General features: G+C 69.0%; 2 protein-coding genes across 3 annotated transcripts in view; both read left to right on the forward strand.

Annotated features, from left to right (window-relative positions):
- The window catches only part of USP10 (ubiquitin specific peptidase 10), a 31487-nt gene extending 26480 nt beyond the window's left edge, over nt 1-5007 (forward strand). For both annotated transcript variants that reach the window (XM_048515626.1, XM_048515627.1), the window contains exons 12-14: nt 1138-1282; nt 1999-2064; nt 3867-5007. In XM_048515626.1, coding sequence (XP_048371583.1) covers nt 1138-1282; nt 1999-2064; nt 3867-4054 — 399 coding nt within the window. In that variant the 3' untranslated portion in view covers nt 4055-5007. The remainder of the gene's footprint in view (nt 1-1137; nt 1283-1998; nt 2065-3866) is intronic.
- A 7679-nt stretch (nt 5008-12686) lies between these two features.
- Nucleotides 12687-27645, forward strand: part of CRISPLD2 (cysteine rich secretory protein LCCL domain containing 2) — a 54796-nt gene continuing 39837 nt past the window's right edge. Inside the window, 1 exon segment of the mRNA XM_048516088.1 lies at nt 12687-12743. Within this exon segment, the coding sequence (XP_048372045.1) occupies nt 12687-12743 (57 nt within the window).

The raw sequence follows: 27645 nt of genomic DNA on the forward strand, positions 1-27645 counted from the left end.
CTCCTAAAAGAATTGTAGAAATATTTGTTACATTTTGCAGCACACAGATTGATTTATGCAGTTCTTTGCGAATGTAAGAAGTGTCCTTGGTATGATCCAAGAACTGAGTGAAAGGCCAGAGTTGGACCAAATCTAGTTGTAACTTTTAGGAGTGAGAAAAAAAGGCCCCTTCCACACACGCAGACCAATCCACTTTCACAATGGTTTGCAAGTGAATTTTGCTATTCCGCACAGTCAAATCCAGCTGCAAAGTGCAGTAAAAGTGGTTTACCATTACTGATCTCTCCTTTGTGGCGGAATGTTAACCTTTGCCAGTTTGTAGAGGCTTAAAATGGATGTTGCAAATCTGGCCATCAGTCTGCTTTTGGCCCCAGTGTCGTTCCGAGTCAGTGCTTTTATCTAGTGCAGGGGTAGGGAACCTTTAACACTCAAAGAGCCATTTGGACCCATTTTCCACAGGAAAAGAAAACACTTGGAGCCGCAAATAATTTTTGACATTTAAAATAAAGACAACACTGTATATATTGGTTTTTTTTACCTTTTACTCCGCTCATTCTGAGAAGCGCATGGATGCGTCCGCTTTGCTGCCTGCAGGGCAGGCAAGGATGGGGCCAGCGGCTCGGCCTCGCCGCTCCAACGGGGCGGGCGAGAGGGAAGCCAGGCAATTGGTGCGCCCACCCTGCTGCCTGCAGGGCAGGCAAGGATGAAGCCAGCGGCTTGGCCTTGCCGGCCGCTGGGAAAGCACCCGCTCCGCTCGAACGGGGCAGGTGAGAGGGAAAGCCCGCAGCGCAGCCCAGCCGGCTGCGGGCAGTTGGTGCGCTCGCCCTGCTGCCTGCAGGGTGGGCAAGGATGTAGCCGGTGGCTCGGCCTCACCGGCCGCCAGGAAAGCACCCGCCCCACTCAAACAGGGCGGGCGAGAGGGGAAGCCCGCGGCACAGCCCAGCCGGCCACGAGCAATTGGTGTGCTTGCCCTGCTACCTGCAGGGCGGGCAAGGATGGGGCTGGCGGCTCGGCTCATGGAGCCACAGTGCAAGGGCAGAAGAGCCGCATGTGGCTCTCGAGCCGCAGGTTCCCTACCCCTGATCTAGTGCCTAAGGAGATGGAGGCTCGGCTGAATTTTTTTTTTTTATCCACTAGGTGGAGATCAGTCGAAGAGTGACACTCGAGGAGCTCCCTCCCGTTCTTGTCCTGCATCTCAAGCGTTTTGTCTATGAGAAGACCGGGGGGTGCCAGAAGCTCATCAAAAATATCGAATATCCTGTTGACCTGGAAATAAGTAAAGGTGAATGTTTTGGGCGGTGCTTGAGGAGAGCGTTAACGTTATTTTCTAGGGGTCTGTTTGAGAGAGAGTTCCTTACCTTGCTTGCAACCTTCAGGTTGGGTTGTTGAAGAAGGAGGTGCTTAATTAACCTTTTCACTAAAGCAGTTTCTCAATATCTTGATTATGTTTCTTCTGAAAGACTTGCAGTTCAGTAGTTCTAGAACCTTGTCAGATCAGCTCTTGGGTACACGACTAATGTCACAGCAACGATTTTGTGTCATTTCAAAGAAACAGAGCAAATTTCAGCCCCCCCCCCCCCTTCCAGTCTTTTTTCTTTAGAATGGCATCTCCAGCAGGCTTTTGAACTCCTTTCCACAATCACCTGTAGATTGTTACGGGAAACTTTAGCCCAAACCCTGACCTAAAAATACTTTTAGCATTGAAGATCTGTTTTATCAACACACAATTTACTATCACTGTAAATACCTGTTGCTGTTCTTACGTGTAGTTGATGCACCAAGACCCAGACTGAATGAAACTGTTCTGTAGAGAGATTTTTTTTAAAGTATCTCTTTCCAGTAGCTGTCCATTCAATTTGAGCCATTTCAGTAGCAAAGTACTGTAGACTGGCTAACCTTTTCATTTGTTGCCATCTTTCCTTGGTTAACTGCGGATCAGAGAGGTGAGTCACATGATAACGCAGGATAGTGCGCTGAACTGTTGCATTCATTTTTCAGAGCTGTTGTCTCCAGGTGTCAAAAGCAAGATTTTTAAAGTCCAAAGAACCTACCGGCTCTTTGCAGGTATGTTTCCCCTTTCCTGTAAAAGAAGTAATTTTTGTCTTAAAACTCCTACTGCTGTTGAAATAATGATGCTCACTTCAGTTCACGTACATGTTGGTAAAGTTGCGTACTTCCCTGTTGGGTGAACAGTAATCACTGATATTGTGAGTCTGAAAATTTGATTTCAACAAGGATGTTTACATTCTGTGTCCCGAATGTATCGCGTATGTTAAGGAATGTGTTCAGGATTGCTGCCAGATCTGTCGGATCTGCCCACTGCGGATTGCAAAAAGTGCAGTTCCCCTGGTGCAATTTAGAACTTCGTAGCAGGTACCAGCGGGGCTGAGAGACAGGGAAAAAAGCAGTTTGGCTTGCATGCAGGAGGAAGAAGAATGGTGCCTGGAAAGGCCGAAAAGGGGGGGGGGGGGGGTGCTACCTGCAATAGTTTGCAATTCAGCCACCAGTTTATTTTAATTTCCCAGAAATGACCGGCAGCAAAACATTTGGTCGTAAAATTTATGGTGTCCTTTCTGAAGTGGAATAAATATCCACATTTCTGTGGTGATACCCTGAGTGTGCCTCCAGTCCCAGGAAGTTCATTCCCTTCTTTCTTTCTAGAAATGGAAGTCTGCAATCACACACCATCTTGTGCACTCTGGCTGCTCAGCCAGGATGAACTTGTGGGAAGCAAAAGCCCAGTTCGTGTTTTTAAAGCGCAAACGTACATCGGTCAGGACTAGGGAGTAGCCTGTGAGGTCTTGTTCAGTGTCTGTGCTGTCCAGGATCTGGGGAACTTAACCCTTCCCATCCTGGCTGCTCTGGTCTAAAGCAACCTTGTTCAGCCTGTGGGCAAAATTCTGGAATTCTGGTACAGTGTGGTGGGTGAAGCCACAACATAGTTGCCCCTGGAGGTGGAGCTAGCCACCAAATAGCTGCCACTGGATGTAGAACAGCCATGAAACAGGTGCCAAACTTAATCTTCAGTCACACAGGGACGATCCCGATGTTGTGGTGGCAGCTCCTGCCAAAGCAGTGTTTTTAAAAATATCTGCACAGCCAGTCAGAAGCCTTGCTGGGCAAAAGCTCCATCTTGCCCCACCTACTTCCTAAAAATGCCTGGTGGCCTCCAGAAAGATGGCGTTGGATGCCCTGGTGCCCATAGGCACCATATTGGGGATCCCTGGTCTAGACCAGTGGTTCTCAACCTGGGGGTCAGGACCCCTTTGGGGGTCGAACGACCCTTTCCCACGGGTCGCCTAAGACTCTCTGCATCAGTGTTCTCCATCTGTAAAATGGATAAATGTTAGGGTTGGGGGTCACCACAACATGAGGAACTGTATTAAAGGGTCGCGGCATTAGGAAGGTTGAGAACCACTGGTCTAGACATTAAGATAGAGCATGAGCTCTTACATAACTATTTTGGTTCTGTGAAGTGTGAGGTCACAGCAGCAGAAAGGATTGTCAAGGGCTTTCACAGCCGGAATCAACTGACCATTATGGGTTTCCCTGGCTTTGTGGCCATGGTCTGGGAGTTTTTGCTCCTAACATTTTGCCCCCATGGCTGGCCCATGATGTGACCCTGAAGATGCTTGCCATAGATGTGGGCAAAACATTAGGGGCAAAAACTCCCAGACCGTGGCCACAAAGCCCAGGAAACCCACAACACCCAGTGGAAAAGATTTCTTTTAAGCACAGGCTGGTTCGGAGCTCCCTCCTGAGATAATTTCTCCCTCGCTTTTGTTTTGCTTTCTTCATCCTGGTCTGGCCTTCCTTCCGTTTCCAGGTTGTTGCCTCATTCTGTTCTTTTTCTGATCTCCCGACAGTTGTGTACCACCATGGAAACAGCGCGACAGGCGGACATTACACTACAGACGTCTTCCAGATTGGTCTAAACGGCTGGTTACGCATAGATGACCAGGCTGTCAAAGTGATTACTCAGTATCAGGTGGTGAAGCCGTCTGCCGATCGCACAGCCTACCTCCTGTATTACCGCCGAGTTGACCTGCTTTGAAACCTCCCATTTTCTGCTGTGTTTGCGAGATTACCTGCTTTCTAGAACGCCAACTCTCTCTAACTCTTCTATTCCTCTTTCTCAATTACTCTTCTGGGTGAATCCCTTCTCCCTACCCCCCCCCCCCTTCTCTTCCTCCCCCCCACAACCATGGGATAGAGTGAAAGGGAAAAAAACTACCTTGGGGCTTGTGTTGGCTGATTGACTTTGCCGATTGAAGTCTTGAGTTCGAAAGACTCAAGTCTCACCAATCACACACACACACAAGTTTTTTTTTTGCGTGAATGCTGAATCCTAAGAGATTAAAACGGGATTTGCAAAGCGATCCCCACTTTCTAATTGCATAGTTGAGCAGCAGCCCTGCACCAGCAACAGAACTTGTAGATTTCTGTGAAAAGAAGTTTTATCTTTACTTAAATAAAAAAAACTAAAAAAAAATTCCTCTCAACCTCCTCCCCGCCCCGACTAGTTTTTGATAAATGGTAAAAAAAATATGAGCCAGTGTATATCAAGGGAAAAAAATGGTCCTTTTAAAAAAAAGTATATAAAAGAAGAAATATCCTACAAAAAAAAAAACGTATGACAGAGTTGCTGGTTCCTGATAGGAAAGAAATACACATTTTAATAATTGTGCAATGAGGAAAACTGCTTACACATTGCAGATCGAAATACTTGGAGTTAAGATGTTAGTCTATATAGATGGGTGATTGTAACTTTATTGCTATTAAGAGATTTCAAAACTGCATTTATGCTTCTGTGTACATGGGATTTTAAAACACACACACACACACACAAAGGGCAAGATGATGACAGTTGATATTTCTTTCGGGTCTGCTTTGTTTAATTATGCCGTCTGCTCTCCTATAATGTTGAGTTTCCTAAGTGTACACAGTCTAGTGATATCTAGGAGTATAAAGTTGTCGCCCATCAATAAAAAAAAGAGTCACAATGTTGGTTTAAAGCTGTGAGCGTGTTCTTTGATGCGTGTGGGGGGGTGATCTTTGGTCAACGGAATGGCGCAGAAGCTGCAGCAGTCCCTACATACTGAAACTTTGGAGTTGCCGTCGAGCATGCAGCTGCTGAGGGGTCCCAATTGCAAGCAGAACATGCTGTTTTCTGGCACCCCTACTAATGCAAAATGACCAAAATGTGAAAAGGATGTTTTTTTTTCTCCCTTAGAGAAGAAAGAGAAATTTTGTGGGTGAAATTAAAATATATGCCACACGTATCAAATGCTAAACCTTCCTGCTGTTCAAGAAAATGAAATACACTTTGCACAGCTTAGCACATGAAATATACCATTACGGACATTTAAAAATATAAGTACCAGAGCCAGTGCAGTGTAAGGGTTAAGAGCAGGTGGATTCTAATCTGGAGAACCGGGTTTGATTCCCCACTCCTCCATGTGTTTCCGCACTTTACATTCCTACAGTTCTTTCTGAACTCTCTCAGCCCCACCTACCTCACGAGGTGTCTGTTGTGGGGAGAGGAAGGGAAAGGGGCTTGTAAGCCACCTTGAGTCTCCTTACAGGAGGAAAAGGTGGGGTATAAATCCAAAATTCTTTGTTCAGAATGGCAGGTGACGTAACTCAGTGTGTTTCTTCTTTCTAGTTGAGAAAACAAATAGTTGAAAAAGAAAACCATCAGTGGAGAAAAGCTTTGTTTTGAGGTTAAAAAGATGATGCTTCTGCACAATAATGGCGAGAAACTTGGCTTTTGTAGAAAAAGAAAACACTCCTGTAATTAAATAGAAATAAATCTGGATATTCAGTTAAATCGTTTATCACTCTACATGGAATGCAGTCTTATTATTATTGAGTTTCATTTGCAGTATTTGTATCCTGGCTTTCTGACGCATATACAATTGTTTGTAGCAGAATCGAACAGACTGGGTGAGTCATCTCAAGTCTGATAACAGAATTCAACAAGTTCCAGTCAAACTGCTGCATTCTCTGCAGAGAATAGCTGGACTTTGGAAGTCCATCTTTGCTAGATGGACCACAAATCTGATTTGGGATAAGCAGTTTTGTAAGGAAAGAGGATGTCCTGATGGTGTGTTAAAGCCCCAGCAGTGAAATCAGTACTGTTGCCCTTGGAGGGTTAATGGTGGATGAGGCTGGAATTCTAATAGTTTCAGAGAGTAGCCATGTCATTGTGCAGTAGAACAGCCTGAGTCAAGTCCAGTAACATAGACGAGCAAGATTTTCAGAAATCTTGAATATAACTGGAATTCTGAGTGCTTACATTTCTAGTGCATCACAAGCCCGCAAGAAAGTTGGCTGCCATATTTCACCTGAGCTGACTTTCAGGTAGTCTTGATGGGGCGCCTCAGGTAGAATGTATTGTTGTCCAATGCTGGGCCTCTCTGTTCAGAAGATTACTTCTGTATTCCCATTGTGTGTTGTAGGAGAAGCCATGACACAAGGGTCCCTGTGGGAGAATTTACAGCTTCAGTTGCTGCTACAGTTTTAAAGACACCTGGGAGGTTTATTGGGTCTTAACGTTTTTTGGCCAAGAAGTGTGTCCGGGAGGCAGAACCTACGGTTATACAAAATGGTTTTCTTTTTGCTATAATGTATTGTCAAAGGCTTTCACAGCCAGAATCACTGGGGTGTTGTGGGTTTTCTGGGTTGTATGGATACTCCACTTGCCTCTGAAGATGCCAGCCACAGATGCCGGTGAAATGTCAGGAGAAAGTGCTGCTGGAACACAGCCATACAACCCGGAAAACCCACAACACCCTGACTTCTATAGTATTAGGCAGTGTTCCTACTCTTTCTTCATCTTCAAACTTATCGTTTTTGCCTTCATTTTTCCCAGGTTCTCTGAGCTCCCTTAACGCAAGGGAGACATTGAAGGAAGCTGATTTTATGGTGTGCTAGATTAGTTAGAAATGTTGAAAGAGGAAAGGGTTGCCTGTTTCTACATTGGCACATCCTGGCTGAACGTAAAACCTCTCAACAAGAGCTCTGCTTCTTGACATTTGGTAACTAATTGGATGTGGGCTCTAGCTGTTTTCATTTCCAAGACGATACAAGTCTGCATTGCAAGCAGGCTTTCCCCCCTGAACGAATGAGTGTTTTAATCCTAATCACAAAAACAAGTGTTGAAATTCTTTTATGGGAAAGGAGTTAATTGGTTCATCATTTCAAAGATTGTTTTCAACAGGGCTCTTGCGATAGGCCATCGGATTGCCAAGTATTCGACTGTAAGCCCTTCCATGTATTACCCAACTTGATGGCGCAATGCTAAACATCAAACCACGGCTACTGCACTTCTTGTTACTGAACAAAATGTGTTGTCTTTTGAGAATTTTGCAGTGGCACGGTATCAGTGCATCATTGGAGACTATTACAGTGTGCAGTTGTTCCGGGATTGGGCGAACAAGAAAAGGGGCATTGAACCATTCGTTTAAATCTTTGCATTTTTGTCTGATCAATACATCTGATAATTGCATTTTGGAGGAGACCATTGACTCGGCTGTTCTGGGGATAAAATCTGTTGATTCCTCTGTGGAAAGACAGTAGCTGAAGGCCCTAGTTAGTGCTTAAATGGGAGAACCACTAAGAACTATAAGGGTCACCATGCAGAGATATGCAATAGCAAACCACCTCCGTTAGCCTCTGGTCTTGAAAACCCTACTGTTGCTATAAGTCAGTTGTGACTTGGTGTCTCTTTACACCCATGTGTATATTCAGCCTAGATGTGTTGTGGGTGGGGTGGGGGTGGCTGTCTTCCTACCATTACCCTACTGAGAACCAATTTCTTCCACTCTCCACCTCCAAATTCTGCAAAGGAAGTTTTAGCTTAGGCACTGTATGAAAACCCATCATTCTGGCTGCAATGCCTTTGAAAGAGGATTCAACAAATTCTTGGGAGACAGGTTCATAGCAAAATAAAACTTCCATGGACAGAGACACTATCTCTGACTGCACATTGGGGAGGGAATCCTGCCCCATGTGCTCCGTTGGGACTTTCCTAGAGGAAGTTGGCTTAGTGCTGTCGGAAGCAACGTGCTGGTCTTAAATGGGTCTTTGGTCTAGTTGGGTTGCTTGTTCATTCGTTTAGATCAGTGGTTCCCTTTGGGAGTCGAACGACCCTTTCACAGGGGTCGCCTAAGACTCTCTGCATCAGTGTTCTCCATCTGTAAAATGGATAAATGTTAGGGTTGGGGGTCACCACCACATGAGGAACTGTATTAAAGGGTCACGGCATTAGGAAGGTTGAGAACCACTGGTTTAGATACTTATACCCAACTTCTCCCAAGGGAGGCTCAAAGTGGCTTACAACGTCGTCCCCCATTTTTGTCATACACAACAACCCTTTGATGTAGGCTAAACTGAGGGTATGAACTGGCCCAAGATCATCCAATAATTGTTCCATGGAACAATGGGAACTGGGACTCCAATTTCCCAGATCCTTGTATTGACGTCCTCTCTGCTGTACCAGTCCGGGTTCCAATGCTTTTATGCACTCACAACAGTTTTGAATTAAAATTGGAAGGTGCTTCCTCTCTTGGTTGTCGTTCAGTGGTCCAGATGCCTGCCGTTTTCATCTTTTCCATCTGTCAGGAAGCAGGTTTGCTGAAGGAAGACTCATCCGCGGCTGGCAGAGGGGATGCTTCCCACGTCTTTCTTACAGCCAAACTTATTATACAAATGACTAAGTTAAATTCGTTTGGAATTGTGGTCAAGAGCGGAGAACTTGGAAATCCCCAAAACCGGTTTTATCCCAGACGTCCAAGAAGAGCTCGGTGATCCATGTGGATATCTTCTCGGCCTGTTTGAAAGGACAGTTGTGAGGGGTCCCAGTTCAGATCAAAACCACAGGGCCGGAAAATACACTTTGACCCTGCTTACGCCATTTCACTCATTGGCTTGAACTGCTGTGCAATGAATGAAGTTGGAAGCGTATCTGGTATACAAGAAAATAATGAAATCTCAACTGAATGCATGCTTCGTAACACTTGATAAGACATTTGATAACACTTAAAATTACCTCAAAGCTTGGTGGTAAAATCAGAGAGTTTTGAGTGAACCCTAGAGTGTCTGGTGACTCGGCGATTCCGTTTCCAGTTATGATTATTTTGCTATGCTTGTTAGCCATAAGGGGAGGGGCTGGGGGCGATTTTTCGCCCCCCGGAATGCGCCCGGTGCGCGGCACACGCACGCACACACACACACACACACACCGTCCCCTTATGGCTACACCTCTGCAGCTTGTCAATATCCTTGAATTGCAGTGCCCAGAACCATACACAATATTCAAGGTGAGGTCTGACCAATGCAGAATAGAGAGGTACAATTACTCCCCTCCATCTATACACTGTACTCCTATTTACAGGGTTGGAGCAGGGTTAGAGTTGCCAGTTCCAAGTCAGACAATTCTTGGAAGTTTATGGGTGGAGTCTGGGGAGGTACGTCAACAGGAAACCATGCCATAGACCCCACCGTCCAAAGGAGCCGTTTTCTCCAGGGTAACTGATCCGTCGCCTGGAGATCAGTTGTAATTTCAGCCTCACCTAGAGGATATAAACCCTAAGTAGGATGGGCAGGCTTGAAGGTGAGATGGTGATTCTTTTATGGTTGCCAACCACCAGGTTGGGCCTGGAGATCTGAAATTGCAACTGCTGTCCAGACTGCAGCAATCAGTTACCCTGGTTAAAAAAAAACCCAGCTGCTTTGGAGGCTGGGTGCCCTTCCCCTAACCTCTTCCTCCACCAGGCTCCATCCCCAAATCTTCAGGAATTCCTCAGTCAGGAGTTGGCAACCCTAGATTACTTGCCAGATGTGGTTGTCCACAACTGGAGGCTAGATGGACTCTTTGGGTTCGGACCCACAGAACTATTGCAGAGCCTTCTGTGAGTGAGGATGACTACATGATTATCTCCAAGATGACAGATTGGCTCCAGACAATAATATTCCTTCTCAGTCTAGTGTTAGAGCTCCCCCTAACGTACTTCTGGGTACAGCAGCTCCACCCCCACCCCCACCCCTTTCTTGAAATGTTACCCACCTGATGAACATTGGATTTAGTTGTTTGTTCTTCTTCACACGCCCCTGACAGCGGTTATGACAAGTGGTGGGATTCAAATAATTTAACAACTGGTTGTTTACAAGCACCGTTTTAGCAACCGGTTCTGCCGAAGTGGTGCGAACCGGCTGAATCCCACCACTGGCTATGACATGCGTTTCTGGAAGGATGACATCGACTTGCAGAAATTGCATCACATTAAATAATTGCACCGAGTGACAGCTTGCAGATGCAATCAAGGAGGCATGGCGCTTCTTTGCCTTTTTCACTGCCATCTCAGAGGCTTTCATAGACATCCTATATACGATGTTCTTGGAGAGCCAGTGTGGTGTTGTGGTTAAGAGCAGGTGGGTTATAATCTGGAGAACTGGTCCTCCACCTGAGTGGCAGGGGCTTATCTGGTGAACTGGATTTATTTCCCTGCTCCTACATCTGAAGCCTGCTGGGTGACCTTGGGCTAGTCACAGTTCTTCGGGACTTCCTCAGCCCTACCTATATCACAAGGTGTCTGCTGTAGGGAGAGGAAGGGAAAGAAGCTTGCAAGCCACCTCGAGTCTCCTTACAGGAGAGAAAGGGGGATAGCATTCTGGTCTTATTGTTTATGGACCTGGCATTGCACAATACCCATGTCGCCCTGCTATATACCTGGAACAACTTGTTAATTACAATTGCAGATGGGCCATGACTAGAGCAAGGTGTAACTCTTTTCCGTCAGTACATCTTCAAAGTCGCTTCTCTAGTATTCCACAAACATGTTTTGGCTGTCGATTTTGTCCTGATACAACTGATACGCTTTCTCATATTCTGCTTCACTGTTCAAAATACAACAACATCAGAACTGATCTGAGAACTGTATTACCAACAGGATTTATGCTCCTTTCTGATAAGATAAAAATGGCTAAGCTTCTAAATAACTCTAATGTTGAAATCTCTGAAGCTGTTGCTATATTTTGTGTTCCGCAAGTTGCTCAATAATGACCTTCTTATTGTATTTGAAATTCTTGGCAGGACTTGACACACACCAGTTTTATGCCTAATAAAGGTTTTGGATTTGGATTTGGAATACCCATGTCGGAGAAGGCTACAAGCTTCCATTGTGTCTTGAACCGGGATGAAGACCAAAATGCAGCTGAGCCTGACTTTAACTCATTCCGGGGGATATGAGATCCCCCACTGGGTTGTTGTGCGCACAGCAGAGAATCGCCCACCAGAGCTCAGAGAAACGCTCAAACTCCTTTTCCTCCAAGAAACACTCTGCTAACTTTCTTAACTTCTGCCCCATGCGCTCTTCTTCATCTGGTGTGCCTCATTCATTTCCCCTGGCCTTGCTATTGCTGAGCTGGGGCCCCCAGACTCCACTTCCATCTTTCCTCCTCCCTCCCCCAGCCTCGGGCAATTTGTCTAGCTCTGTTTGCTTCTAGTGGGTGGGACGTTTGGACACAGGGGAGGGGGTCCGTATGCTTTGAGAAACTGGATATCCCGGTCCTCTTTCTTGCACTTTCTGTACTCCGTGATCTCCCAAGGGAAAAGGGGAGAGAACCTTGCTTGGAGCCGGCACTACAGAGTTTTCTTTCCCCTCTCCTGCTGGGGATCAGCTTTCCAGCAGACACTGCAAGGAAAAGGAAGAGCATCTACTTCTCTCTGGTTCAAAGAGGTGGAGGGGAGGAGGAAGAGGCGGAGGAGGCGGAGGAGAGCCCCAGAGGATGCTATAAATGCACCAAACCAGACGCTCTTCTGCAACAGTTACTCCCTTTTTTTTTGCCTGCTTTTCAGAATTCAAGTAGTTTTCTTGCTCTTTCTCTTCGCCACCAGCAGGATTTTCAGAGAACTAATTAAAAAAAAATCAGTGCAAAGGTAAGTGCCCTGTTGGGGTTTGTTTCGTTTTTGTGGGGGGAAGGGAGAGTCAGAGAGTTTGAATTGGTTAGAGGGGGGTTTCATGTGCCCCTCCAGAAGCACTCCAGGGAATCCCAGGGCTCAGTGCCCAAGATCTCCTGTTAAAAGCACCAGGTGATGTGATAAAACAGTGGTGGCGAACCTATGGCACGGGTGCCAGAGGTGGCACTCAAGAGCCCTCTCTGTGGGCACGCGCGAACAGAGTGCCCCCCACCCACCATCTAGGCTGGCCTGGGTCGCTGGGATCGATTATTAGCATTAAACCTAAGACCTAGTTTTGGGGAAGCAGTGTAGGTAACCCCGTTAAGCGCTGTTAAACCCCACTGATTTTCATGTGAAGAACTAAAGCGCGATCCTTTACCTGGGAGTAAGCTCAGTTGCTGGCAGTGGGGATTGATTCTGAGTAAACCCTCCTCGGGTCGTGATTCACCCATTGGAAGAGTTGCACAGTTGCTTCAAAGCAAAGCCACCGACTACTACCAAGCTTACTCCTGAGTAACACACACCTTGGAGTCAACCGTTTTTTCTAAACTAAAACCTCAGTATTCAGGTTAAATTGCCCTGTTGGCACTTTGCGATATATAGGTGGGGGCTAAGTTGCAATTTGGGCACTCTGTCTCGAAAAGGTTCGCCATCACTGTGATAGAATCATAGAGTTGGAAGAGACCCCCAAGGGCCATCAAGTTCAATCACCTTCAGTGCCGGAATGCACATAGACCTCCCTCCACCTGAGGCCTTGGAAAGGCCCTGCCAATCAGAGAAGGTATGGACATCTTAAGGCTTTTGTGGGGAAGGGCTGTAGCCCAATGGGAGAACATCTGTTTTGCTTGCTGACGGTCCCAGCAGGTCAATTCCGAGCCGTTGAAAAGACTCAGGTAGGAGGGGAGGTGAAAGTCCTTAGCCTGAGATCCCAGGGAGCCATGACCAGTCTGAGAAGGCAGTGCTGGCCTTTAGAAACCAGGTATAGTATATGGCAGCTTTCTATGTTCATTCTGAGGAGGGGCTATAGCTCAATGGAAGAGTCCCTCCTTTGTATGAAGGTCCAATCCCCAGCATCTCCAATTAAAAGGACCAGGTAGCAGGAGATGTGGAGGACTCTGGATAGCAGCTGCCAGTCTGAGTTGACAGTACTGCTGACTTTGATGCACTGTGGTCTGGTCTAGTGTAAGACAGCTGTGTGTGTGTTCACATGAGTACTTTTATGATCCCAAGAGCAGGGACGTATTGCCCAGGGGAACATATGGGTTCAAATGTCCCCCGGCTTCAGTCATGTCCCTGGCCACCCATACGGGTGCCCCTCTGCCCAAGACAACAAACAGGTTTGCTTTCAAGTGAGACTGCAACACTAGCTCTTCAGAGATCAGTTTTCTTTGGGGTTTTCTTTTTCAGAGGACTAGATCGCAGGATTGCAGGTCCAGGTGGGTTTAGCAGCTGAACCCAGAGGGGGTTTTTTGGGCATGCTAGGAGGGGTTTCAAACAACCCTGGTTTTTGTAGCTCTCTGGAACTATGCATGTCTTTTAAAAAGAAAGGGTATGAATTAAAATCAGCCCTGATGCCAGCTCTGAGCAAAATGAAGGAGAAAAATTGTTTGTCTGAATCTGGATGTTTTGTTGGTAGCTTAACAAGGATCTGAACCCAAATCAGAGTCTAGCACTCTGCACCTGAGTTGTTTCCCAAGTGTTGGGTCACGACTCTCTTTTTTTAAAACAACCATTTGTCACTGAAAATAGCAGAACAAATGCAACATTCGGCTCATCTGCTTAATTTTCATGAGACTCTCTGATCCATAACCTGAATGGCAAGTTAGTGCTTCGGTCAAAAGGCACAAACTTCCTGATGATATATCATATATCCCTTGAACCAGGTTCTTTTCACGTGTTTCATTTCAGCTGTTGTTTATCCAAGCTCTTTCTCTAGTAGGCCCTCTTGACCAGTTTGGTGTAATGGTTAGCATGTCAAACTCTACCAGGGATTCTTTTATAGAATCATAGAGTTGGAAGAGCCCCCAAGGGCCATCAGAAACACATAATCAAAACGCTCCTGACAGATGGCCATCCAGCCTCTGTTTAACAAACCTCTAAAGAAGGAGACTCCACCACACTCCAAGGTAGTGCATTCCACTGTGGAACAGCCCTTACTGTCAGGAAGTTCTTCCTGATGTTTAAGTGGAATCTCTTTTGCTTTACCTTGAACCCATGACTCCTGGCCCTAGTCTCGAGCTGCAAAAAACAAGCTTGCTCCTTCACCAACATGACATTCCTTCAACTATCTAAACATGGCTATTAAGTCACCTCTTAACCTTCTCTTCACCAAACTGAGCATACCCTAAGCCTGCCTGCCTGCCTGCCTGCCTGCCTGCCTGCCTTGGGGGGGGGGGGTGGGGCGGGGGTGGGGGGTGGGGTGTGGGGGTAGGGGGGGGGGGGGGGTGGGGGGGGGGGGGGGTGGGGGGGGGGGGGGGTGGGGTGTGGGGGGGGTGGGGGGGGGGGGGGGTGGGGGGGGGGGGGGGTGGGGGGGGGGGGGGGTGGGGGGGGGGGGGGGTGGGGGGGGGGGGGGGTGGGGGGGGGGGGGGGTGGGGGGGGGGGGGGGTGGGGGGGGGGGGGGGTGGGGGGGGGGGGGGGTGGGGGGGGGGGGGGGTGGGGGGGGGGGGGGGTGGGGGGGGGGGGGGGTGGGGGGGGGGGGGGGTGGGGGGGGGGGGGGGTGGGGGGGGGGGGGGGTGGGGGGGGGGGGGGGTGGGGGGGGGGGGGGGTGGGGGGGGGGGGGGGTGGGGGGGGGGGGGGGTGGGGGGGGGGGGGGGTGGGGGGGGGGGGGGGTGGGGGGGGGGGGGGGTGGGGGGGGGGGGGGGTGGGGGGGGGGGGGGGTGGGGGGGGGGGGGGGTGGGGGGGGGGGGGGGTGGGGGGGGGGGGGGGTGGGGGGGGGGGGGGGTGGGGGGGGGGGGGGGTGGGGGGGGGGGGGGGTGGGGGGGGGGGGGGGTGGGGGGGGGGGGGGGTGGGGGGGGGGGGGGGTGGGGGGGGGGGGGGGTGGGGGGGGGGGGGGGTGGGGGGGGGGGGGGGTGGGGGGGGGGGGGGGTGGGGGGGGGGGGGGGTGGGGGGGGGGGGGGGTGGGGGGGGGGGGGGGTGGGGGGGGGGGGGGGTGGGGGGGGGGGGGGGTGGGGGGGGGGGGGGGTGGGGGGGGGGGGGGGTGGGGGGGGGGGGGGGTGGGGGGGGGGGGGGGTGGGGGGGGGGGGGGGTGGGGGGGGGGGGGGGTGGGGGGGGGGGGGGGTGGGGGGGGGGGGGGGTGGGGGGGGGGGGGGGTGGGGGGGGGGGGGGGTGGGGGGGGGGGGGGGTGGGGGGGGGGGGGGGTGGGGGGGGGGGGGGGTGGGGGGGGGGGGGGGTGGGGGGGGGGGGGGGTGGGGGGGGGGGGGGGTGGGGGGGGGGGGGGGTGGGGGGGGGGGGGGGTGGGGGGGGGGGGGGGTGGGGGGGGGGGGGGGTGGGGGGGGGGGGGGGTGGGGGGGGGGGGGGGTGGGGGGGGGGGGGGGTGGGGGGGGGGGGGGGTGGGGGGGGGGGGGGGTGGGGGGGGGGGGGGGTGGGGGGGGGGGGGGGTGGGGGGGGGGGGGGGTGGGGGGGGGGGGGGGTGGGGGGGGGGGGGGGTGGGGGGGGGGGGGGGTGGGGGGGGGGGGGGGTGGGGGGGGGGGGGGGTGGGGGGGGGGGGGGGTGGGGGGGGGGGGGGGTGGGGGGGGGGGGGGGTGGGGGGGGGGGGGGGTGGGGGGGGGGGGGGGTGGGGGGGGGGGGGGGTGGGGGGGGGGGGGGGTGGGGGGGGGGGGGGGTGGGGGGGGGGGGGGGTGGGGGGGGGGGGGGGTGGGGGGGGGGGGGGGTGGGGGGGGGGGGGGGTGGGGGGGGGGGGGGGTGGGGGGGGGGGGGGGTGGGGGGGGGGGGGGGTGGGGGGGGGGGGGGGTGGGGGGGGGGGGGGGTGGGGGGGGGGGGGGGTGGGGGGGGGGGGGGGTGGGGGGGGGGGGGGGTGGGGGGGGGGGGGGGTGGGGGGGGGGGGGGGTGGGGGGGGGGGGGGGTGGGGGGGGGGGGGGGTGGGGGGGGGGGGGGGTGGGGGGGGGGGGGGGTGGGGGGGGGGGGGGGTGGGGGGGGGGGGGGGTGGGGGGGGGGGGGGGTGGGGGGGGGGGGGGGTGGGGGGGGGGGGGGGTGGGGGGGGGGGGGGGTGGGGGGGGGGGGGGGTGGGGGGGGGGGGGGGTGGGGGGGGGGGGGGGTGGGGGGGGGGGGGGGTGGGGGGGGGGGGGGGTGGGGGGGGGGGGGGGTGGGGGGGGGGGGGGGTGGGGGGGGGGGGGGGTGGGGGGGGGGGGGGGTGGGGGGGGGGGGGGGTGGGGGGGGGGGGGGGTGGGGGGGGGGGGGGGTGGGGGGGGGGGGGGGTGGGGGGGGGGGGGGGTGGGGGGGGGGGGGGGTGGGGGGGGGGGGGGGTGGGGGGGGGGGGGGGTGGGGGGGGGGGGGGGTGGGGGGGGGGGGGGGTGGGGGGGGGGGGGGGTGGGGGGGGGGGGGGGTGGGGGGGGGGGGGGGTGGGGGGGGGGGGGGGTGGGGGGGGGGGGGGGTGGGGGGGGGGGGGGGTGGGGGGGGGGGGGGGTGGGGGGGGGGGGGGGTGGGGGGGGGGGGGGGTGGGGGGGGGGGGGGGTGGGGGGGGGGGGGGGTGGGGGGGGGGGGGGGTGGGGGGGGGGGGGGGTGGGGGGGGGGGGGGGTGGGGGGGGGGGGGGGTGGGGGGGGGGGGGGGTGGGGGGGGGGGGGGGTGGGGGGGGGGGGGGGTGGGGGGGGGGGGGGGTGGGGGGGGGGGGGGGTGGGGGGGGGGGGGGGTGGGGGGGGGGGGGGGTGGGGGGGGGGGGGGGTGGGGGGGGGGGGGGGTGGGGGGGGGGGGGGGTGGGGGGGGGGGGGGGTGGGGGGGGGGGGGGGTGGGGGGGGGGGGGGGTGGGGGGGGGGGGGGGTGGGGGGGGGGGGGGGTGGGGGGGGGGGGGGGTGGGGGGGGGGGGGGGTGGGGGGGGGGGGGGGTGGGGGGGGGGGGGGGTGGGGGGGGGGGGGGGTGGGGGGGGGGGGGGGTGGGGGGGGGGGGGGGTGGGGGGGGGGGGGGGTGGGGGGGGGGGGGGGTGGGGGGGGGGGGGGGTGGGGGGGGGGGGGGGTGGGGGGGGGGGGGGGTGGGGGGGGGGGGGGGTGGGGGGGGGGGGGGGTGGGGGGGGGGGGGGGTGGGGGGGGGGGGGGGTGGGGGGGGGGGGGGGTGGGGGGGGGGGGGGGTGGGGGGGGGGGGGGGTGGGGGGGGGGGGGGGTGGGGGGGGGGGGGGGTGGGGGGGGGGGGGGGTGGGGGGGGGGGGGGGTGGGGGGGGGGGGGGGTGGGGGGGGGGGGGGGTGGGGGGGGGGGGGGGTGGGGGGGGGGGGGGGTGGGGGGGGGGGGGGGTGGGGGGGGGGGGGGGTGGGGGGGGGGGGGGGTGGGGGGGGGGGGGGGTGGGGGGGGGGGGGGGTGGGGGGGGGGGGGGGTGGGGGGGGGGGGGGGTGGGGGGGGGGGGGGGTGGGGGGGGGGGGGGGTGGGGGGGGGGGGGGGTGGGGGGGGGGGGGGGTGGGGGGGGGGGGGGGTGGGGGGGGGGGGGGGTGGGGGGGGGGGGGGGTGGGGGGGGGGGGGGGTGGGGGGGGGGGGGGGTGGGGGGGGGGGGGGGTGGGGGGGGGGGGGGGTGGGGGGGGGGGGGGGTGGGGGGGGGGGGGGGTGGGGGGGGGGGGGGGTGGGGGGGGGGGGGGGTGGGGGGGGGGGGGGGTGGGGGGGGGGGGGGGTGGGGGGGGGGGGGGGTGGGGGGGGGGGGGGGTGGGGGGGGGGGGGGGTGGGGGGGGGGGGGGGTGGGGGGGGGGGGGGGTGGGGGGGGGGGGGGGTGGGGGGGGGGGGGGGTGGGGGGGGGGGGGGGTGGGGGGGGGGGGGGGTGGGGGGGGGGGGGGGTGGGGGGGGGGGGGGGTGGGGGGGGGGGGGGGTGGGGGGGGGGGGGGGTGGGGGGGGGGGGGGGTGGGGGGGGGGGGGGGTGGGGGGGGGGGGGGGTGGGGGGGGGGGGGGGTGGGGGGGGGGGGGGGTGGGGGGGGGGGGGGGTGGGGGGGGGGGGGGGTGGGGGGGGGGGGGGGTGGGGGGGGGGGGGGGTGGGGGGGGGGGGGGGTGGGGGGGGGGGGGGGTGGGGGGGGGGGGGGGTGGGGGGGGGGGGGGGTGGGGGGGGGGGGGGGTGGGGGGGGGGGGGGGTGGGGGGGGGGGGGGGTGGGGGGGGGGGGGGGTGGGGGGGGGGGGGGGTGGGGGGGGGGGGGGGTGGGGGGGGGGGGGGGTGGGGGGGGGGGGGGGTGGGGGGGGGGGGGGGTGGGGGGGGGGGGGGGTGGGGGGGGGGGGGGGTGGGGGGGGGGGGGGGTGGGGGGGGGGGGGGGTGGGGGGGGGGGGGGGTGGGGGGGGGGGGGGGTGGGGGGGGGGGGGGGTGGGGGGGGGGGGGGGTGGGGGGGGGGGGGGGTGGGGGGGGGGGGGGGTGGGGGGGGGGGGGGGTGGGGGGGGGGGGGGGTGGGGGGGGGGGGGGGTGGGGGGGGGGGGGGGTGGGGGGGGGGGGGGGTGGGGGGGGGGGGGGGTGGGGGGGGGGGGGGGTGGGGGGGGGGGGGGGTGGGGGGGGGGGGGGGTGGGGGGGGGGGGGGGTGGGGGGGGGGGGGGGTGGGGGGGGGGGGGGGTGGGGGGGGGGGGGGGTGGGGGGGGGGGGGGGTGGGGGGGGGGGGGGGTGGGGGGGGGGGGGGGTGGGGGGGGGGGGGGGTGGGGGGGGGGGGGGGTGGGGGGGGGGGGGGGTGGGGGGGGGGGGGGGTGGGGGGGGGGGGGGGTGGGGGGGGGGGGGGGTGGGGGGGGGGGGGGGTGGGGGGGGGGGGGGGTGGGGGGGGGGGGGGGTGGGGGGGGGGGGGGGTGGGGGGGGGGGGGGGTGGGGGGGGGGGGGGGTGGGGGGGGGGGGGGGTGGGGGGGGGGGGGGGTGGGGGGGGGGGGGGGTGGGGGGGGGGGGGGGTGGGGGGGGGGGGGGGTGGGGGGGGGGGGGGGTGGGGGGGGGGGGGGGTGGGGGGGGGGGGGGGTGGGGGGGGGGGGGGGTGGGGGGGGGGGGGGGTGGGGGGGGGGGGGGGTGGGGGGGGGGGGGGGTGGGGGGGGGGGGGGGTGGGGGGGGGGGGGGGTGGGGGGGGGGGGGGGTGGGGGGGGGGGGGGGTGGGGGGGGGGGGGGGTGGGGGGGGGGGGGGGTGGGGGGGGGGGGGGGTGGGGGGGGGGGGGGGTGGGGGGGGGGGGGGGTGGGGGGGGGGGGGGGTGGGGGGGGGGGGGGGTGGGGGGGGGGGGGGGTGGGGGGGGGGGGGGGTGGGGGGGGGGGGGGGTGGGGGGGGGGGGGGGTGGGGGGGGGGGGGGGTGGGGGGGGGGGGGGGTGGGGGGGGGGGGGGGTGGGGGGGGGGGGGGGTGGGGGGGGGGGGGGGTGGGGGGGGGGGGGGGTGGGGGGGGGGGGGGGTGGGGGGGGGGGGGGGTGGGGGGGGGGGGGGGTGGGGGGGGGGGGGGGTGGGGGGGGGGGGGGGTGGGGGGGGGGGGGGGTGGGGGGGGGGGGGGGTGGGGGGGGGGGGGGGTGGGGGGGGGGGGGGGTGGGGGGGGGGGGGGGTGGGGGGGGGGGGGGGTGGGGGGGGGGGGGGGTGGGGGGGGGGGGGGGTGGGGGGGGGGGGGGGTGGGGGGGGGGGGGGGTGGGGGGGGGGGGGGGTGGGGGGGGGGGGGGGTGGGGGGGGGGGGGGGTGGGGGGGGGGGGGGGTGGGGGGGGGGGGGGGTGGGGGGGGGGGGGGGTGGGGGGGGGGGGGGGTGGGGGGGGGGGGGGGTGGGGGGGGGGGGGGGTGGGGGGGGGGGGGGGTGGGGGGGGGGGGGGGTGGGGGGGGGGGGGGGTGGGGGGGGGGGGGGGTGGGGGGGGGGGGGGGTGGGGGGGGGGGGGGGTGGGGGGGGGGGGGGGTGGGGGGGGGGGGGGGTGGGGGGGGGGGGGGGTGGGGGGGGGGGGGGGTGGGGGGGGGGGGGGGTGGGGGGGGGGGGGGGTGGGGGGGGGGGGGGGTGGGGGGGGGGGGGGGTGGGGGGGGGGGGGGGTGGGGGGGGGGGGGGGTGGGGGGGGGGGGGGGTGGGGGGGGGGGGGGGTGGGGGGGGGGGGGGGTGGGGGGGGGGGGGGGTGGGGGGGGGGGGGGGTGGGGGGGGGGGGGGGTGGGGGGGGGGGGGGGTGGGGGGGGGGGGGGGTGGGGGGGGGGGGGGGTGGGGGGGGGGGGGGGTGGGGGGGGGGGGGGGTGGGGGGGGGGGGGGGTGGGGGGGGGGGGGGGTGGGGGGGGGGGGGGGTGGGGGGGGGGGGGGGTGGGGGGGGGGGGGGGTGGGGGGGGGGGGGGGTGGGGGGGGGGGGGGGTGGGGGGGGGGGGGGGTGGGGGGGGGGGGGGGTGGGGGGGGGGGGGGGTGGGGGGGGGGGGGGGTGGGGGGGGGGGGGGGTGGGGGGGGGGGGGGGTGGGGGGGGGGGGGGGTGGGGGGGGGGGGGGGTGGGGGGGGGGGGGGGTGGGGGGGGGGGGGGGTGGGGGGGGGGGGGGGTGGGGGGGGGGGGGGGTGGGGGGGGGGGGGGGTGGGGGGGGGGGGGGGTGGGGGGGGGGGGGGGTGGGGGGGGGGGGGGGTGGGGGGGGGGGGGGGTGGGGGGGGGGGGGGGTGGGGGGGGGGGGGGGTGGGGGGGGGGGGGGGTGGGGGGGGGGGGGGGTGGGGGGGGGGGGGGGTGGGGGGGGGGGGGGGTGGGGGGGGGGGGGGGTGGGGGGGGGGGGGGGTGGGGGGGGGGGGGGGTGGGGGGGGGGGGGGGTGGGGGGGGGGGGGGGTGGGGGGGGGGGGGGGTGGGGGGGGGGGGGGGTGGGGGGGGGGGGGGGTGGGGGGGGGGGGGGGTGGGGGGGGGGGGGGGTGGGGGGGGGGGGGGGTGGGGGGGGGGGGGGGTGGGGGGGGGGGGGGGTGGGGGGGGGGGGGGGTGGGGGGGGGGGGGGGTGGGGGGGGGGGGGGGTGGGGGGGGGGGGGGGTGGGGGGGGGGGGGGGTGGGGGGGGGGGGGGGTGGGGGGGGGGGGGGGTGGGGGGGGGGGGGGGTGGGGGGGGGGGGGGGTGGGGGGGGGGGGGGGTGGGGGGGGGGGGGGGTGGGGGGGGGGGGGGGTGGGGGGGGGGGGGGGTGGGGGGGGGGGGGGGTGGGGGGGGGGGGGGGTGGGGGGGGGGGGGGGTGGGGGGGGGGGGGGGTGGGGGGGGGGGGGGGTGGGGGGGGGGGGGGGTGGGGGGGGGGGGGGGTGGGGGGGGGGGGGGGTGGGGGGGGGGGGGGGTGGGGGGGGGGGGGGGTGGGGGGGGGGGGGGGTGGGGGGGGGGGGGGGTGGGGGGGGGGGGGGGTGGGGGGGGGGGGGGGTGGGGGGGGGGGGGGGTGGGGGGGGGGGGGGGTGGGGGGGGGGGGGGGTGGGGGGGGGGGGGGGTGGGGGGGGGGGGGGGTGGGGGGGGGGGGGGGTGGGGGGGGGGGGGGGTGGGGGGGGGGGGGGGTGGGGGGGGGGGGGGGTGGGGGGGGGGGGGGGTGGGGGGGGGGGGGGGTGGGGGGGGGGGGGGGTGGGGGGGGGGGGGGGTGGGGGGGGGGGGGGGTGGGGGGGGGGGGGGGTGGGGGGGGGGGGGGGTGGGGGGGGGGGGGGGTGGGGGGGGGGGGGGGTGGGGGGGGGGGGGGGTGGGGGGGGGGGGGGGTGGGGGGGGGGGGGGGTGGGGGGGGGGGGGGGTGGGGGGGGGGGGGGGTGGGGGGGGGGGGGGGTGGGGGGGGGGGGGGGTGGGGGGGGGGGGGGGTGGGGGGGGGGGGGGGTGGGGGGGGGGGGGGGTGGGGGGGGGGGGGGGTGGGGGGGGGGGGGGGTGGGGGGGGGGGGGGGTGGGGGGGGGGGGGGGTGGGGGGGGGGGGGGGTGGGGGGGGGGGGGGGTGGGGGGGGGGGGGGGTGGGGGGGGGGGGGGGTGGGGGGGGGGGGGGGTGGGGGGGGGGGGGGGTGGGGGGGGGGGGGGGTGGGGGGGGGGGGGGGTGGGGGGGGGGGGGGGTGGGGGGGGGGGGGGGTGGGGGGGGGGGGGGGTGGGGGGGGGGGGGGGTGGGGGGGGGGGGGGGTGGGGGGGGGGGGGGGTGGGGGGGGGGGGGGGTGGGGGGGGGGGGGGGTGGGGGGGGGGGGGGGTGGGGGGGGGGGGGGGTGGGGGGGGGGGGGGGTGGGGGGGGGGGGGGGTGGGGGGGGGGGGGGGTGGGGGGGGGGGGGGGTGGGGGGGGGGGGGGGTGGGGGGGGGGGGGGGTGGGGGGGGGGGGGGGTGGGGGGGGGGGGGGGTGGGGGGGGGGGGGGGTGGGGGGGGGGGGGGGTGGGGGGGGGGGGGGGTGGGGGGGGGGGGGGGTGGGGGGGGGGGGGGGTGGGGGGGGGGGGGGGTGGGGGGGGGGGGGGGTGGGGGGGGGGGGGGGTGGGGGGGGGGGGGGGTGGGGGGGGGGGGGGGTGGGGGGGGGGGGGGGTGGGGGGGGGGGGGGGTGGGGGGGGGGGGGGGTGGGGGGGGGGGGGGGTGGGGGGGGGGGGGGGTGGGGGGGGGGGGGGGTGGGGGGGGGGGGGGGTGGGGGGGGGGGGGGGTGGGGGGGGGGGGGGGTGGGGGGGGGGGGGGGTGGGGGGGGGGGGGGGTGGGGGGGGGGGGGGGTGGGGGGGGGGGGGGGTGGGGGGGGGGGGGGGTGGGGGGGGGGGGGGGTGGGGGGGGGGGGGGGTGGGGGGGGGGGGGGGTGGGGGGGGGGGGGGGTGGGGGGGGGGGGGGGTGGGGGGGGGGGGGGGTGGGGGGGGGGGGGGGTGGGGGGGGGGGGGGGTGGGGGGGGGGGGGGGTGGGGGGGGGGGGGGGTGGGGGGGGGGGGGGGTGGGGGGGGGGGGGGGTGGGGGGGGGGGGGGGTGGGGGGGGGGGGGGGTGGGGGGGGGGGGGGGTGGGGGGGGGGGGGGGTGGGGGGGGGGGGGGGTGGGGGGGGGGGGGGGTGGGGGGGGGGGGGGGTGGGGGGGGGGGGGGGTGGGGGGGGGGGGGGGTGGGGGGGGGGGGGGGTGGGGGGGGGGGGGGGTGGGGGGGGGGGGGGGTGGGGGGGGGGGGGGGTGGGGGGGGGGGGGGGTGGGGGGGGGGGGGGGTGGGGGGGGGGGGGGGTGGGGGGGGGGGGGGGTGGGGGGGGGGGGGGGTGGGGGGGGGGGGGGGTGGGGGGGGGGGGGGGTGGGGGGGGGGGGGGGTGGGGGGGGGGGGGGGTGGGGGGGGGGGGGGGTGGGGGGGGGGGGGGGTGGGGGGGGGGGGGGGTGGGGGGGGGGGGGGGTGGGGGGGGGGGGGGGTGGGGGGGGGGGGGGGTGGGGGGGGGGGGGGGTGGGGGGGGGGGGGGGTGGGGGGGGGGGGGGGTGGGGGGGGGGGGGGGTGGGGGGGGGGGGGGGTGGGGGGGGGGGGGGGTGGGGGGGGGGGGGGGTGGGGGGGGGGGGGGGTGGGGGGGGGGGGGGGTGGGGGGGGGGGGGGGTGGGGGGGGGGGGGGGTGGGGGGGGGGGGGGGTGGGGGGGGGGGGGGGTGGGGGGGGGGGGGGGTGGGGGGGGGGGGGGGTGGGGGGGGGGGGGGGTGGGGGGGGGGGGGGGTGGGGGGGGGGGGGGGTGGGGGGGGGGGGGGGTGGGGGGGGGGGGGGGTGGGGGGGGGGGGGGGTGGGGGGGGGGGGGGGTGGGGGGGGGGGGGGGTGGGGGGGGGGGGGGGTGGGGGGGGGGGGGGGTGGGGGGGGGGGGGGGTGGGGGGGGGGGGGGGTGGGGGGGGGGGGGGGTGGGGGGGGGGGGGGGTGGGGGGGGGGGGGGGTGGGGGGGGGGGGGGGTGGGGGGGGGGGGGGGTGGGGGGGGGGGGGGGTGGGGGGGGGGGGGGGTGGGGGGGGGGGGGGGTGGGGGGGGGGGGGGGTGGGGGGGGGGGGGGGTGGGGGGGGGGGGGGGTGGGGGGGGGGGGGGGTGGGGGGGGGGGGGGGTGGGGGGGGGGGGGGGTGGGGGGGGGGGGGGGTGGGGGGGGGGGGGGGTGGGGGGGGGGGGGGGTGGGGGGGGGGGGGGGTGGGGGGGGGGGGGGGTGGGGGGGGGGGGGGGTGGGGGGGGGGGGGGGTGGGGGGGGGGGGGGGTGGGGGGGGGGGGGGGTGGGGGGGGGGGGGGGTGGGGGGGGGGGGGGGTGGGGGGGGGGGGGGGTGGGGGGGGGGGGGGGTGGGGGGGGGGGGGGGTGGGGGGGGGGGGGGGTGGGGGGGGGGGGGGGTGGGGGGGGGGGGGGGTGGGGGGGGGGGGGGGTGGGGGGGGGGGGGGGTGGGGGGGGGGGGGGGTGGGGGGGGGGGGGGGTGGGGGGGGGGGGGGGTGGGGGGGGGGGGGGGTGGGGGGGGGGGGGGGTGGGGGGGGGGGGGGGTGGGGGGGGGGGGGGGTGGGGGGGGGGGGGGGTGGGGGGGGGGGGGGGTGGGGGGGGGGGGGGGTGGGGGGGGGGGGGGGTGGGGGGGGGGGGGGGTGGGGGGGGGGGGGGGTGGGGGGGGGGGGGGGTGGGGGGGGGGGGGGGTGGGGGGGGGGGGGGGTGGGGGGGGGGGGGGGTGGGGGGGGGGGGGGGTGGGGGGGGGGGGGGGTGGGGGGGGGGGGGGGTGGGGGGGGGGGGGGGTGGGGGGGGGGGGGGGTGGGGGGGGGGGGGGGTGGGGGGGGGGGGGGGTGGGGGGGGGGGGGGGTGGGGGGGGGGGGGGGTGGGGGGGGGGGGGGGTGGGGGGGGGGGGGGGTGGGGGGGGGGGGGGGTGGGGGGGGGGGGGGGTGGGGGGGGGGGGGGGTGGGGGGGGGGGGGGGTGGGGGGGGGGGGGGGTGGGGGGGGGGGGGGGTGGGGGGGGGGGGGGGTGGGGGGGGGGGGGGGTGGGGGGGGGGGGGGGTGGGGGGGGGGGGGGGTGGGGGGGGGGGGGGGTGGGGGGGGGGGGGGGTGGGGGGGGGGGGGGGTGGGGGGGGGGGGGGGTGGGGGGGGGGGGGGGTGGGGGGGGGGGGGGGTGGGGGGGGGGGGGGGTGGGGGGGGGGGGGGGTGGGGGGGGGGGGGGGTGGGGGGGGGGGGGGGTGGGGGGGGGGGGGGGTGGGGGGGGGGGGGGGTGGGGGGGGGGGGGGGTGGGGGGGGGGGGGGGTGGGGGGGGGGGGGGGTGGGGGGGGGGGGGGGTGGGGGGGGGGGGGGGTGGGGGGGGGGGGGGGTGGGGGGGGGGGGGGGTGGGGGGGGGGGGGGGTGGGGGGGGGGGGGGGTGGGGGGGGGGGGGGGTGGGGGGGGGGGGGGGTGGGGGGGGGGGGGGGTGGGGGGGGGGGGGGGTGGGGGGGGGGGGGGGTGGGGGGGGGGGGGGGTGGGGGGGGGGGGGGGTGGGGGGGGGGGGGGGTGGGGGGGGGGGGGGGTGGGGGGGGGGGGGGGTGGGGGGGGGGGGGGGTGGGGGGGGGGGGGGGTGGGGGGGGGGGGGGGTGGGGGGGGGGGGGGGTGGGGGGGGGGGGGGGTGGGGGGGGGGGGGGGTGGGGGGGGGGGGGGGTGGGGGGGGGGGGGGGTGGGGGGGGGGGGGGGTGGGGGGGGGGGGGGGTGGGGGGGGGGGGGGGTGGGGGGGGGGGGGGGTGGGGGGGGGGGGGGGTGGGGGGGGGGGGGGGTGGGGGGGGGGGGGGGTGGGGGGGGGGGGGGGTGGGGGGGGGGGGGGGTGGGGGGGGGGGGGGGTGGGGGGGGGGGGGGGTGGGGGGGGGGGGGGGTGGGGGGGGGGGGGGGTGGGGGGGGGGGGGGGTGGGGGGGGGGGGGGGTGGGGGGGGGGGGGGGTGGGGGGGGGGGGGGGTGGGGGGGGGGGGGGGTGGGGGGGGGGGGGGGTGGGGGGGGGGGGGGGTGGGGGGGGGGGGGGGTGGGGGGGGGGGGGGGTGGGGGGGGGGGGGGGTGGGGGGGGGGGGGGGTGGGGGGGGGGGGGGGTGGGGGGGGGGGGGGGTGGGGGGGGGGGGGGGTGGGGGGGGGGGGGGGTGGGGGGGGGGGGGGGTGGGGGGGGGGGGGGGTGGGGGGGGGGGGGGGTGGGGGGGGGGGGGGGTGGGGGGGGGGGGGGGTGGGGGGGGGGGGGGGTGGGGGGGGGGGGGGGTGGGGGGGGGGGGGGGTGGGGGGGGGGGGGGGTGGGGGGGGGGGGGGGTGGGGGGGGGGGGGGGTGGGGGGGGGGGGGGGTGGGGGGGGGGGGGGGTGGGGGGGGGGGGGGGTGGGGGGGGGGGGGGGTGGGGGGGGGGGGGGGTGGGGGGGGGGGGGGGTGGGGGGGGGGGGGGGTGGGGGGGGGGGGGGGTGGGGGGGGGGGGGGGTGGGGGGGGGGGGGGGTGGGGGGGGGGGGGGGTGGGGGGGGGGGGGGGTGGGGGGGGGGGGGGGTGGGGGGGGGGGGGGGTGGGGGGGGGGGGGGGTGGGGGGGGGGGGGGGTGGGGGGGGGGGGGGGTGGGGGGGGGGGGGGGTGGGGGGGGGGGGGGGTGGGGGGGGGGGGGGGTGGGGGGGGGGGGGGGTGGGGGGGGGGGGGGGTGGGGGGGGGGGGGGGTGGGGGGGGGGGGGGGTGGGGGGGGGGGGGGGTGGGGGGGGGGGGGGGTGGGGGGGGGGGGGGGTGGGGGGGGGGGGGGGTGGGGGGGGGGGGGGGTGGGGGGGGGGGGGGGTGGGGGGGGGGGGGGGTGGGGGGGGGGGGGGGTGGGGGGGGGGGGGGGTGGGGGGGGGGGGGGGTGGGGGGGGGGGGGGGTGGGGGGGGGGGGGGGTGGGGGGGGGGGGGGGTGGGGGGGGGGGGGGGTGGGGGGGGGGGGGGGTGGGGGGGGGGGGGGGTGGGGGGGGGGGGGGGTGGGGGGGGGGGGGGGTGGGGGGGGGGGGGGGTGGGGGGGGGGGGGGGTGGGGGGGGGGGGGGGTGGGGGGGGGGGGGGGTGGGGGGGGGGGGGGGTGGGGGGGGGGGGGGGTGGGGGGGGGGGGGGGTGGGGGGGGGGGGGGGTGGGGGGGGGGGGGGGTGGGGGGGGGGGGGGGTGGGGGGGGGGGGGGGTGGGGGGGGGGGGGGGTGGGGGGGGGGGGGGGTGGGGGGGGGGGGGGGTGGGGGGGGGGGGGGGTGGGGGGGGGGGGGGGTGGGGGGGGGGGGGGGTGGGGGGGGGGGGGGGTGGGGGGGGGGGGGGGTGGGGGGGGGGGGGGGTGGGGGGGGGGGGGGGTGGGGGGGGGGGGGGGTGGGGGGGGGGGGGGGTGGGGGGGGGGGGGGGTGGGGGGGGGGGGGGGTGGGGGGGGGGGGGGGTGGGGGGGGGGGGGGGTGGGGGGGGGGGGGGGTGGGGGGGGGGGGGGGTGGGGGGGGGGGGGGGTGGGGGGGGGGGGGGGTGGGGGGGGGGGGGGGTGGGGGGGGGGGGGGGTGGGGGGGGGGGGGGGTGGGGGGGGGGGGGGGTGGGGGGGGGGGGGGGTGGGGGGGGGGGGGGGTGGGGGGGGGGGGGGGTGGGGGGGGGGGGGGGTGGGGGGGGGGGGGGGTGGGGGGGGGGGGGGGTGGGGGGGGGGGGGGGTGGGGGGGGGGGGGGGTGGGGGGGGGGGGGGGTGGGGGGGGGGGGGGGTGGGGGGGGGGGGGGGTGGGGGGGGGGGGGGGTGGGGGGGGGGGGGGGTGGGGGGGGGGGGGGGTGGGGGGGGGGGGGGGTGGGGG

This window comes from Sphaerodactylus townsendi, linkage group LG14 (genome assembly GCF_021028975.2).
Source record: "Sphaerodactylus townsendi isolate TG3544 linkage group LG14, MPM_Stown_v2.3, whole genome shotgun sequence".
Classification (NCBI taxonomy): Eukaryota; Metazoa; Chordata; class Lepidosauria; order Squamata; family Sphaerodactylidae; genus Sphaerodactylus; species Sphaerodactylus townsendi.